Source organism: Engystomops pustulosus, chromosome 4 (assembly GCF_040894005.1).
Source record: "Engystomops pustulosus chromosome 4, aEngPut4.maternal, whole genome shotgun sequence".
Classification (NCBI taxonomy): Eukaryota; Metazoa; Chordata; class Amphibia; order Anura; family Leptodactylidae; genus Engystomops; species Engystomops pustulosus.
Window position 1 is genome coordinate 161,086,147 of NC_092414.1, and position 12,727 is coordinate 161,098,873.

Sequence of the window (12,727 nt, forward strand, 5' to 3'; positions counted from 1 at the left end):
ATATCATTGCAGTTACGTTATATGGACAGTCGGGAGGATGAGCAGATAAGAGGAATCACCATGAAATCCAGCGCCATATCCCTGCAATATAAAGATGGTAGTGTTTTTTATGTATATATTTCTGCACTCTGCTGTGCTTAAAGGGAATTATGAAAACATTGGACCTTGTGTAGGACTATTTTGTAAATGTCATGGCCGATTATGGTACCCAGAAAGATTGTTTAAATCTGGGTTATATACTTCAGAGAAGCGATGACCTTATAACCATGTCAAACGTCATGTCAAATGTCTGTAGAGAGATCTCTGCTAGGCTCTAGTCCCACCTAGGACTGTACCCTGATAACAGTAATCACTCTTTAGGAATAAATCCATACGTCCAGCACAACACAAGGCAGATTCTTCTTTATTCTTCCTCATGTTAATACTATATATGAAGAATACAGAAGAGTCTTTTCCTGCCTTACGTGTTGTGCTGGAAGATAGATTTATTCCTAAAGAGTGTGTACGTGTGGCCAGGCTCCGGACCAGTCTGTGTGCACCAGTAAAGGCAGTGCAGTACGATATTGGCTGGTGAGAGCCAGGCTTGAAGGCACTTGTTACCTTCATGGACTTTTCTTCTCACTTTTGATAACAGTACATTTAGGTACAGAAGTTTTCTGCAGTCACATTGAAGGGGATTATGTTCTGTAAGAGCAGTGTGATTATTGAACTCTCCCAGGTGCCTCCTCAAGTTTGGGTAACAATATCACAGGTTATAGTTACTAGAAATCTGTAGATTGTAATTGATACAAGGATTTATTCTGATAAGATTTAGAGTGAGAAAGCATTTTCCTTCCCCTTATGGGCCTTTTTTCCCCTTCCTCTGCATTGAGTGATGATTGATGATCTGATTTTTTATTTTCAGGGAATGAAGAGTATCTTGTCAACCTCATAGATTCTCCAGGACATGTTGATTTCTCCTCTGAGGTCTCAACAGCTGTGCGTCTCTGTGATGGAGCCATTGTCGTGGTCGATGCTGTAGAAGGTGTCTGTCCTCAGGTAAATGCTTTACCCAAGGGAACCAGGATATGTGAAAATGCTAATCCTTGTATAGAAAAAGATACAAGAATAATTGTGAATAGTGTTATTCATGTGTAAATAATTTCCCAGCTGTGGTGGTCCAGCCCTCATGTAAAAATTCATGTCCTCATAGAATTAAAATTTAACTACTACGCCACCTGGACGTTTCATATCTCACATGGAAATAAGGGACTAAACAAATGACCACCACGGCAGTGCGCTTTTCACTGCTAGCTTCCTTAAGGGGTGCAGTTTTAATTATGTGCCTCTTTCCCATTTGAGATATACAACGTCCAAGTGTGTTGGTGGTGCATGGATCACTGATCTCTTGAATTTGGAACACCTCTTGTTCTTACAGTGTTAAAACTACCGGAATTGTAATAATATGCAGACATGTTTTATGTATATTTACAGGAGGGACTGACATAAATTCGTTTTTATTTAATAGGAAAATAATAAGTTACACTTTACTATACAGTGAATGTTATTGCAGTGGTTGGCTAGATGCATTACTGTGTTGTCAGAGTTGGAAGGAGATGTTTCCAAAACGTCCTCCATGACGGCCCACTTGGAGGATGCCCCTTGACCTCTGTAGGGACAGGAAGCAGAAAGGTTAAAAGCCTCCCCCCCCCACATCCTCCCGCCAGTGTCTTCCTGTCCCTACAGAGGGCAGGTAGAGAGGGTCTCTCTCTCCTCCAAGTGGGGGGGGAGGGACGTTTTGTTCCTATGCAAGAGAGCACTTACCTGGGGTTACGCCGACCTATTGCAGGTCGTAGTTCCCCTCCGGATCGGGGCCACGGCTGGACTCTTCCCCGGGGGTTCCTCCCTGGCTCTAGGTGGATCCGGATCTTCCGTCTTCACCCGCGGCCGAGCAGGGCTTACGCGAGGACGCTGTACCGACACCTGCATGGGGGATGGGCTCCCCGATAAGGTATTTAACGAGGTGGGTTGCTAGTTTTGGCGTTCACTCGTAGTGTTACAGTGTACTGTGGTTGTGCCGTCCCAGACTTCCTTACTATGGCTGATGAGGCAGACTTGGGCCTACCCCACCCTTCTGGTCACGTAAGTGGTGCTGTATGGCATGGTCTTATGGTATCTATGATACATATTGAGCCCCAAGTTAGTTAAATTTCCTCACCTTTCCCCCTTAGGATAAAGAACAAGGGTCTAAGGGGAAAGGCAAAGAGGACAGACCTGAGAGGTCTGAGAAATCCAGCAAGTCCGACCGTTCTATCAAGAGTAGGACCCCTGCTAGGAAATGTAATATGTGCCTCCAGGTTTTGCCCGAATCATATGTAAAACCTATATGCAGACCATGTATTGATGAATTTATGCGGTCTGAAAAAGTTTCTTTCATGGATGAGTTAAAATCCTTTATTGAAGATAAAGTGACAGCATCTGTGGCGTCAGCTACACAAAAAGATCCTCCTCCTAAAAAACCTAGACTGGCGGACATCTCTTCATCAGATGAAGAAATCTATGATTCAGAGGGTCCGTCTTGTTCCCTGGCAGATACTGAAGAGCAAGATTCCCAGGACTTCAGTCAGAGATTGGATTCTCGTCACCTGTTCCAGATAGATGATCTGGATAACCTCTTGAAGGCAATCCGCGAAACTTTGAATATCGAAGAAGAAGTTCCCTGTATGTCTCGGGAGGACGAGTTGTTCGGGGGCCTAAGGGCTAAAAAACAACGTGTTTTTCCGGTTAACGAAACCTTGAAAGGGTTGATTACAGAGGAATGGAAAGACCCAGAGAAGAAGATCCTAACCTCTAAGAGCTTTAAGAGACGCCTCGTCTTTGATCAAGAGGTCTCTAAAGTTTGGGACTCCGTTCCGAAAGTAGATGTACAGGTGACAAAGGTGGTAAAAAAAACAGACCTTCCCTTCGAGGACTCCGCTCAGCTCAGGGATCCTATGGACCGAAAATCTGACGCGCTTCTTAAAAAAGCCTGGGAGACGTCGATGCTTAGCTTAAAATCTAACATATCAGCTACATCAGTTGCAAGGACCCTCTACTTCTGGCTGAACGAGCTGGAATCACATATTAGAGAAGGTACCCCCAGAGCATCCTTACTGGACAGCATTCCGCTCCTAAGATCCGCCACGGCATTCTTAGCAGATGCCTCCGCCGAGGGCGTCCGCTTCGCTGCAAAGGAAGGTGCATTAACAAACGCAGCAAGAAGAGCCTTATGGCTGAAACAGTGGGGCGGCGATATACGATCAAAATCAAAACTCTGCAGCATCCCGTTCACAGGAGATTTCGTTTTCGGTCCTGAATTAGATAACATCCTAGAAAAAGCCTCTGTTAAGAAGAAGGGGTTTCCAGAAAACAAGACATCCTCCAGGAAACCTTCCTTTCGCCCCTTCAAGAACCCTAAAGATTCCTTTCGCGGGAAAGGTAAACAGGGGCGCTGGAGCTACCCTAAGGGAGGCAGAGGTAGGGGGTTTCTGTTCTCCAATCCTCCAGACAACTCGGGGGGAAAGAAGCAATGACGCCAGAGTGGGGGGGCGTCTTCTACAGTTCATCACTCAATGGACAAATATCACCTCAAATCCTTGGGTCTTGAACATCATCAGTTCCGGTTACAAAATAGAATTCAGCACCTACCCCCCCTCAAGATTTGTCTCGCCTTCATCCTATACTTCTCCTTCTACCCATTTTCTTATTTGGCAGGAGGTATCATCCCTCATTCAATCCGGAGTGGTGATTCCAGTTCCGCAGGACCAAGAAAAGTCGGGCTTCTACTCTCCACTATTCCTGGTCAAGAAACCAAACGGGTCGAACAGGCTGATTATAAATCTGAAATCCCTAAACAACTTCATCACTTACAGGAGATTTCATATGGAATCGGTAAGATCCGCTACTCAGCTTATATATACCGACCACTATATGTGCACGATAGACCTTCGGGACGCCTACTACCACATTCCTATTCACCACTCCTCTCAAAAGTTCCTCAGATTTTCAGTCTTTTCTCCAGAGGGTTCTATCCTCCACTTTCAATTCCGGGCTCTACCCTTTGGTATTTCTTCAGCTCCGAGAGTTTTTACAAAAGTCATGGTGGAGGTTGTTGCTTTCCTGAGGCTACAGAGGGTGTCTATTGTACCATATTTAGACGACCTTCTGATTATAGGGAAGAACAGATCAGATCTTATCACAGCAAGAGATTTTACCATGAGAAAACTCTCAGATCTGGGGTGGATAATCAACCTCCAAAAATCCGATCTGTCTCCCTCCACTCACAAGAAGTTCCTAGGGGTAATGTTGAACTCTACTCTCATGATGTCCTTTCTCCCTCAGGAAAAAGCCGACGGGTTAAGACTCCAGATTCGCTCATTCAGGAGGAAGACCTCCATTACAATCAGAGGAGCAATGAAAATCCTGGGTCTCCTCACGGCCTGCATTTCATCCGTAGCTTGGAGCCAGAGCCATTGTCGCACTCTGCAAAGCTGGATCCTCCGTTCCTGGAACCGGAGAACCTCGGGATTGGACAGGAAAATCATCATTCCATCCTCGGTAAAAAGAGATCTGCAATGGTGGTTGGAAACAAAACATCTGGAGAAAGGGGTTGCCTGGCACTGCCTTCCGTGTCTGACCATCACGACCGATGCAAGCAGCCTAGGCTGGGGAGCAGTCTTCCCTTCGCATTACGCCCAGGGACCCTGGACCCCTTCACTTGCAAAGAAACCTTCAAACTATCGGGAACTACGAGCCGTCTGGGAAGCCTTAAGGTCCAACCCTCTTCTAGTGAAGAATCAACATGTCCATATCCTAACAGACAACACCACGGCGGTGTCTTATCTAAGGCGACAAGGAGGTACGAGGTCAATAGCTCTTTCCTCCCTGACTCGCACCATCTTTTTCTGGGCAGAAGAAAAACTACTATCTCTTTCCGCAACTCACCTAAGAGGAGTTTTGAATACGGAGGCAGACTTCCTCAGCAGGAGAGTGATTTCTCCCAACGAATGGTGCTTAAATCAGGAAATCTTCAGCCAGTTGACAGAGCTCTGGGGCACTCCGCAAGTCGACTTATTCGCCACAAGGGAGAATTCAATGTGTCATCTATACTTCTCTCTGGAGGCAAGGGAGCCGAAGGATCGACTAGACGCCTTCAGTCATCCTTGGACCGAACCTCTCTCCTACGCCTTTCCCCCTATTCCCTTGGTCGCAAGGGTCCTCAGGAAGATCCTTATGGACCAGGCAAGGGTAATACTCATCTGCCCGAACTGGCCAAAAAAGGGCTGGTACCCTTTGCTGACATCCCTGGCCATCCAACAACCAGTGATATTGCCTCCAAGGAAGGATCTTCTACGGCAGGGTCCTATCTTCCATCCAGACCCGGAGAAGCTACAATTGGCGGCGTGGATCCTGAGTCCGATTTTTTAAGATCACAGGGCCTCTCCAGAGCGGTGGTAACCACACTCAAGGCAAGTAGGAAAAAAGTTACTTTTAACATATATCACAAAATTTGGAAGAAATTTGTGTCTTTCTGTGGGGATAATCCTCCATCTCAACTCAACCCAAATATTTTCCAGATCCTGGACTTTCTTCAGAAGGGCCTGGAATTGGGCCTATCCACTAGCACCTTGAAGGTGCAGGTCTCGGCCCTGGGAGCCTTTTTCGATTTCCCCTTAGCGGACCACAGGTGGGTCAAGCGTTTTATCTCGGCCTCCTCCAGAATCAGACCTCAGGTTCTCAGGAGGACCCCTACGTGGGATCTCACCCTAGTGTTAGACGCTCTTTCCAGACCTCCTTTCGAACCTCTGGAGAGTTCTAACATTAAAAATTTAACGCTAAAAACTACTCTACTGATTGCTGTTACCACAGCCAAGAGGTTGGGGGAGCTCCAGGCTATTTCCATCAGGGAACCCTATATGCGCATTCTTCCTGACTGTATTGTTCTTACTCTAGACCCCGGGTTCGTTCCCAAAGTGGTATCAGATTTCCACCGGAACCAGGAGATTACCCTCCCGTCCTTCTACGAAAATCCTTCTTCGAATGACGAAGCCTCATGGCATCTTCTAGACGTAAGAAGGGTTGTACTAGCTTATCTGCAGGCTACAGAACCCTGGCGCATTGATCATAACTTATTTATTCAATTCCAGGGGAAAAATAAGGGGAGAAAAGCTTCCAAGATCTCGATAGCAAGATGGCTTAAGTCGGCCATTTCCACATGCTATACCTTACAAGGGAAGGAAGTTCCTTCTAATCTAAAGGCTCATTCCACCAGGGCTATGTCAGCCTCCTGGGCCGAAAGAAGAGGCGCATCACTTGAGCAGATCTGCAAAGCGGCCACCTGGGCGTCAACATCTACATTCATTAAACACTATCGTCTGGATTTACCAAGTTCGCAGGACCTCTCCTTCGGAAGGAAGGTTCTACAGGCAGTTATCCCACCCTAGAGTTTCTACTAATCTGGTAGATCTCCAAGTGGGCCGTCATGGAGGACGTTTTGGAAATGGTGAATTAGTACTCACCGGTAATTCGGTTTCCATCTAGTCCTCCATGACGGCCTATATATTTTCCCTCCCTATGGTTTTACTGTACCATAAGATGTATGTGAATATTTAACATACAAATAAAAAATTTTTTTTCGTTACCTTCCACCGGTGTAGTTATTTGGTAGACACTGGCGGGAGGATGCGGGGGGAGGCTTTTAACCTCTCTGCTTCCTGTCCCTACAGAGGTCAAGGGGCATCCTCCAAGTGGGCCGTCATGGAGGACTAGATGGAAACCGAATTACCGGTGAGTACTAATTCACCATTTCCAACACACCCAGAAAGCATTTAAGGACCAGTAACTTGTGAAATAATAGGTTGTCATAAACCTGTTAATAGTACATCACAAACATCTGGGCTGCATGGATAGGGCTCAAAGTTTGGGCCCTATCCATACAGCTCGGATGTTTACTGCATATTGCAGAAAACACCCACCGGTAACACCCAAAATCTGAGCTGGCTCCTATCGCTGGTGTTAATGTGCCAAGGACGGCGTGTGGCCGTTGATTCCTCGACTTTTATCGTTGTTTCCTCATGACATCAACAGGAAGCAACAATCCATTCCCACGAGCTCTGTAACACTTTGCAAGTGGCACAACTCCCAAGTGTCAGAATTTCCACTTTTTTGACATTTTGCAACTTTATCTTAATAAAAAGCGGTCAAAAGACCAATGAAAACGTCATCACGACCCGTAAAAATTGACAGCTTACACAGCTCTATACACCGGAATTCGGTGAAACCAAATCATTTTTTTGTAAAAAAGGTTTTAATTTTTTTAAATTTTTTAAAGCTTGGTATCCCTGTGGATTGTACATTTGTCATTTGAAGTGCTGAGTGAAAGCTGTAAATAGTGTTAACAAGAAACTGTCTCAAATGTGTTTATTTGTTAATTTCACGACATTTGGATTTTTTCCAGCTTCCCTTTGCAAGGCATGGAAAATGGAATATTGCCACTAGAAAGTACAATTTGTCATGCAGAAAACAAGCCCTCGTAATTTTTTGTAAAAGGAAAAATTAAAAAGTTATGTATTAGGCTTCATTCGCACTACTGCAAGGGGGACGTATATACGACGGATATACGCCCCCCATAGACGGCAATAGGCGCACGGCAATGTACCGCTCCGTACCCCGGAAAAAGATGAGACATGTCCTATCTTTCTCCGTAGTACGGTGGGCAATGGCAGTGTACGGTGCTACGGTACGGCGGGCAATGGCAGTGTGAATGTAGCCTTAAAGGGTAAAAAAACGAAAAAGGGCTGTATGGCAGGAATGGGTTAAGGAAGTGTTCCCACCTTATAGTATATTAACAGGATATCATTACTGCTCACACACCATTTAGATTTTGAATCATATTCTTAACTGCTTAAACTCTTGTAACGCAGACACAAGCGGTGTTACGCCAGGCCTGGCTGGAGAACATACGACCGGTTCTAGTGATCAATAAGATTGATCGATTAATAGTGGAACTAAAGCTCTCCTCACAAGAAGCCTATGGACATCTGCAGAAAATACTGGAGCAGGTAATGTACTAAGATGAAATCTGATGGAGTGTTTTACAAGGCTGTGGAATCAGTAACCCAAGCTTTTGGTTCTGACTACTCAATTTCCCTGACTCTGACTTCAGCTCCACCAAAAGGCTCATTGAATCTGACTACACAATCCTGTTTTCCTGGTCACACTAGCAGTGCTGAGATAAATGCAGGCTTTCCTTCCCAGTGCCTTATTTCTCTGATCTGTAACAGAGGAGCTTCACCACCTTATTGCAGAGTTGATCTTTGCAGGAGGCAATGTAGTGCAGCTGACAATCCAGACTACTTTTGGGTGCTTTCCTGTCACTCCACCCTGTGTCCTGCCTCTTGACATTATTTGTATACACTGGCATCAAGACCCAGGGTGGAGCGGCCCTAAGAGCAGTAGAGGAGTAGTAAGTACTTGTCAACTGTACTGTACAACTTTCGGGTCCCCTACCTTTTCTGGCACAGCTCTGCTCTGGGTCCTGATGCTTACGCATATAACTATCGTGGGACACAGAGCGAAGCAGCACGTGGAGGAGAGAAGCTGCAGTGTGGCAGAAGAGAAGCCAGGAAAGTTTTTTTTTTTTTTTTTTAATCTTTTGTATGCTCTGGGGTTTTCAGTATTTTAAGACCGCTCTGGTGTCCCCACATTTTTAGTCTGCTCTGAGGGTCTCCAGTATTATTTGTTTACTCTGGTGGTCTCCATCTTGTGCTGTACTGTGGTTGTTGGTACATCTAGGGTGCTAGTTACTGATGCAGTCACATAAAGTTTAGGAGCTTGACAATGTGGCCCTTAGACCAATGTAGTTCACCTCTGGCCTAAATCTTTAGATGAGGAAAAGAACAGACATTTAAGGGAAATTTCATATTTTGTGTTATATATGTCTATGGATTATATTATGGCTCTACCAAAATGCTCAGCGACTCTGACTTAAACTCCACAGCCCTGGTGATTTATCAGTGTTACCCTAACCATCTATTTCCATCTTGTAGGTGAACGCTGTGACCGGGAGTCTCTTCTCCTCTAAGGTCCTGGAGGAGAGAGCTGAAATGGACACAGCTACAGAGACCATGGATGGAGAGCAGGTCTATGACTGGAGTGCAGGCTTGGAAGAGACGGACGATTCACATTTGTATTTCTCTCCAGATCAAGGCAATGTGGTGTTCGCTAGCGCCATAGATGGCTGGGGTTTTACGTAAGGAGATTTTTTTAAAAATTGAAATAACCTTGAGAATCTCGCTCTACAACCACCTATGCCTGCGATTGAGTTACATCTGTGGATGTGACACTTTTATAGCCAGCAAATGCCTATAAAGGGGAGGGGTTTTATTATAAAATATATTTGTCCCCTAACCACAGTATGCTGGAAAAATGACTGATCCTACTTAAACTCTCAGCAATTAACAGAAAAGAAGTCTGTATGCCCTCTGTAGCTGCCTTACACAGCATTGGACTTGACTATGCTAGAAGCCCAGAAGAAGTCAGTGTTCAGAACACACTCCTATACACTTTCTGAGGATCCCCAGTTATCATACAGGTGTCCTTTATACGGAATACTTTAAAAAATGTCCTGGGTTCTGGTGCTCTTTTCTTTAAAGAAAATCTACCATTTGATTTAATGCATTTATGAAGCAAACATACCTTGAGAATGCTGTAGTTACTTTATGCAGACACATATCTTTTTTAATACCCTGAGTGGTATTGCCGAAACAACTATTATAAAATTCAGGACTTTGGGAAAGCTGGATCCACATTACACATGGAGCTTTCTGAAACGCCAAGGCAGGACTAATCAACCTGAGCTGGATGACTCATACACAGCAGCTGGGGGATGGTGCAGCAATTTATTATTCTGCAGCTAGAACAGTGCATCATCCTCTGGTGCAGTGCATAACTAATGTGAAAGGAAAAGCGCTGAGCCCAGGCACAGAAACCACAGAGCTTCATTATCATAATTTTTTTTTCATTAGTTTTTTCAGCAAAACCACTCAGCTCTGGGATTAAACAAGATATGTTTCTGCATCAGTGTAGCTACAGCATTCTCAAGGTATGTTTGGTTCATAATGCATCAAATCAAATGGTAGGTTTCCTTTAAGGATCAGTAAGTTTTCATATGGGTAATAAACCAGACCCGTAGCATTTTCTGTGTAATTAATATTTTGGCTATTACCTGCTACACTATCTTGCACTTTCATAAAATATCCCCTTACGTTTGAGGTTTAAAGTTCTTTACTTGCTTGGATGTGCAGACAGGGATGCCTCTTTGCACTGATATGTGTAGTGGCAGTATTCAGTAATGGACACTAGGTGGCGCTGTAGCTCTGCACTGTTGATTTGCTGTCATGAGTTCATTTTAGGTGATTTTACGGTCCACTATGTTACGGTACGTTATGTCTATGGGGTTATAAATGATATGTACATTCCTGTAAAAAGCAGGTGTTTTTCTGCTATCACATCATTTTGCTTTTTATAATGAACCTGCTTTTCCTCTATTAACTATTTGTGTATATTTTAAAGGCATAAAAGAAAAGACAAAGTTAAAGTTCAAAGTTACGTTTTTTGTTTTAACACATGTAACTTAGCATTTAATTCATTTTGTCATTTATGCTCACACGTGTGAAAAACTGCAGTGTGAACATAGCCTTAGAATACAGGTGATCCCCGACATAAGGACACTCAACTTATAGATGACACCTAGTTACAGATGGACCTCTCACCCACTGTGATCTCTGGTGAAGCTCTCTAGATACTTTACTTTAGTCCCAGGCTTCAATGATCAGCTGTAAGGTGTCTGAATGTAGCTTTAATGATGATCCATGTTCCCATGAAAGCACAAAATGTAAAAATCCAATTGTAACAGGGACAAAAAAAGGATTTTTTGGGATCATTTGACAATGTGAGAAGTTTGTGCTGTATTGAGCAGAACATGATGCCATCGATAGAAATTCCGGTCCATCTAGAACAGGTCACTTGTTTGTAGTAACCAGGGACTTTCATCAAATAAAATTTTAGTTGTAATTGCAGTTTCTCCTTATTCTTGGTGGGGGCAGTAAATTTTGTAGAGAACCTGTCATCACGGTTTCACCCTCTACATCTCCCCACTTTTCTGACTTGTCCAACTGAGTGGGCTTGCTCCCCTGAAAAGGCAGTATGGCCAATGGAAAATAGTCTGTGCGCCAAAAATTGTTGCACACAGTTTAGACCAACTCAAATATGTGTAAAGTAGGAACCAACAGTCTTGTACTGCACCAGAATTTGTATAAACAGCGATAAATCTGTTGCAGCAAAAGACAAGTGTTTTTTAGTCCAAGACTGGCAGAACCTGAGACACATTGATAAATTCCCCCGAGTAATGTGCGAAGATATTGATAGCTGTCGATCACTAAAAGGACTGCTAAAATTAGAATTAAAACTCCTAAAATTAGAGCACATTTTATGGTGCCGTTTTCTTTCTAAAGGGGTTGTCCGAAAGTCATGAAAAAACTAAAGGCGGCCGGAGGGGGCTGCTTAAAAAAAAAAGATCTACTTACCTTTCAGCGCCCCGCGGTGTCCCGCGCTGCTGTCGCTCCGGTCCGGGCACCATGTAAACAAACATGGCCACCGGAGCAGAGCTGGATTCAGCTTCTGGCTGGACCCGACAACCTTCCGACCCCCATACACAATGCTGTGAATAGGGACGGATAGGCGTGGCCGGCCACAGCCGGCTGGCGGCTGAATCCAGCGGTGCTCCAGCGGCCATGTTTGTTTACATGGCGCCCGGAGCGACAGCAGTGCGGGACAGCGGTGGGCGCCGGAAGGTAAGTAGATCTTTATTTTTTTAAGCAGCCGCCTGCGGTCACCTTTAGTTTTTTTTCCACTACTCTCGGACAACCCCTTTAATGGGTTTTACATTGAAATAAAATTCAATTTAAAATGACTCAGCCTCATGTATAAAAGTATAATCAGCACATTTTTTTCACTTCTTTATATAGAATTGATCACTTTGCCCAGCTGTATAGTCAGAAAGTTGGGATTAGGTCGGCAGTGCTGCTAAAGACCCTCTGGGGAGACTATTATCTCAATTCCAAGGCCAAGAAGATCATGAAAGGAGCACAGGTAATATTCAACTATGTATTGATTTCCATCGTCAAATTAATGTAATTGAAAAATAAATAATATTTGGGAATTCTTTATATATGCATATACAGAGTGTGTGTGTGTATATATATATATGTCCATTTTGATATTTATGCCATTGGTGATCCTTATTGTTGAGGGTACGTTGCAGCACATTTATGACATATTTTTCATCCTTTGCATATATTTTCCCCTATTCTGCAAATGCATGTCATTAATAGGAAATCTCAGTTGTGTCTGCTTAAAGGAAATCTACCACCGGTATGAAGGATTGTAAATCAAGCACACTGACATACGGTGTGTGCACCCTCTGCCAGATCTGCTCTTCTTTAAGCATCTTATGCCCTTGTTTTTAAGAAAAAACGTTTAAAAAAAAAGTTAACACCTGGAGCCCCTCAGGTTAATTTGCATAATTTTAAAAGCTTTTTTTAAAAAAAATAAAACCAGGGCATAGGAAGCTAAAAGAAGAGCAGATCTTGCCAGATGGGGCACACACCAGTATGTCAATGTGCTTGGTTTACAATCCTTCATCGTGGTG

General features: G+C 44.0%; 2 protein-coding genes across 5 annotated transcripts in view; both read left to right on the top strand.

Annotated features, from left to right (window-relative positions):
- The window catches only part of EFL1 (elongation factor like GTPase 1), a 177,741-nt gene that overhangs the window by 3,210 nt on the left and 161,804 nt on the right, over positions 1-12,727 (top strand). For all 4 annotated transcript variants that reach the window (XM_072148346.1, XM_072148347.1, XM_072148348.1 and 1 more), the window contains exons 4-8: positions 13-97; positions 905-1,038; positions 7,941-8,078; positions 9,066-9,268; positions 12,045-12,168. In XM_072148346.1, coding sequence (XP_072004447.1) covers positions 13-97; positions 905-1,038; positions 7,941-8,078; positions 9,066-9,268; positions 12,045-12,168 — 684 coding nt within the window. The remainder of the gene's footprint in view (positions 1-12; positions 98-904; positions 1,039-7,940; positions 8,079-9,065; positions 9,269-12,044; positions 12,169-12,727) is intronic.
- LOC140127535 (uncharacterized) lies at positions 3,582-6,587 on the top strand. The gene is made up of 2 exons (XM_072148345.1): positions 3,582-5,505; positions 5,746-6,587. The coding sequence occupies exons 1-2, from the start codon at positions 3,591-3,593 to the stop codon at positions 6,459-6,461; spliced, it is 2,631 nt and encodes an 876-aa protein (XP_072004446.1). The 5' UTR covers positions 3,582-3,590; the 3' UTR covers positions 6,462-6,587.

Excerpts from the sequence above, each read along its gene's own strand:
- LOC140127535 (XM_072148345.1), top strand. The coding sequence starts at position 3,591 with ATGGACAAATATCACCTCAAATCCTTGGGTCTTGAACATCATCAGTTC. Across the intron at positions 5,506-5,745 it reads GGCAAGTAGGAAAAAAGTTA|CTCAGGTTCTCAGGAGGACC; the intron begins CTTTTAACATAT and ends CCAGAATCAGAC.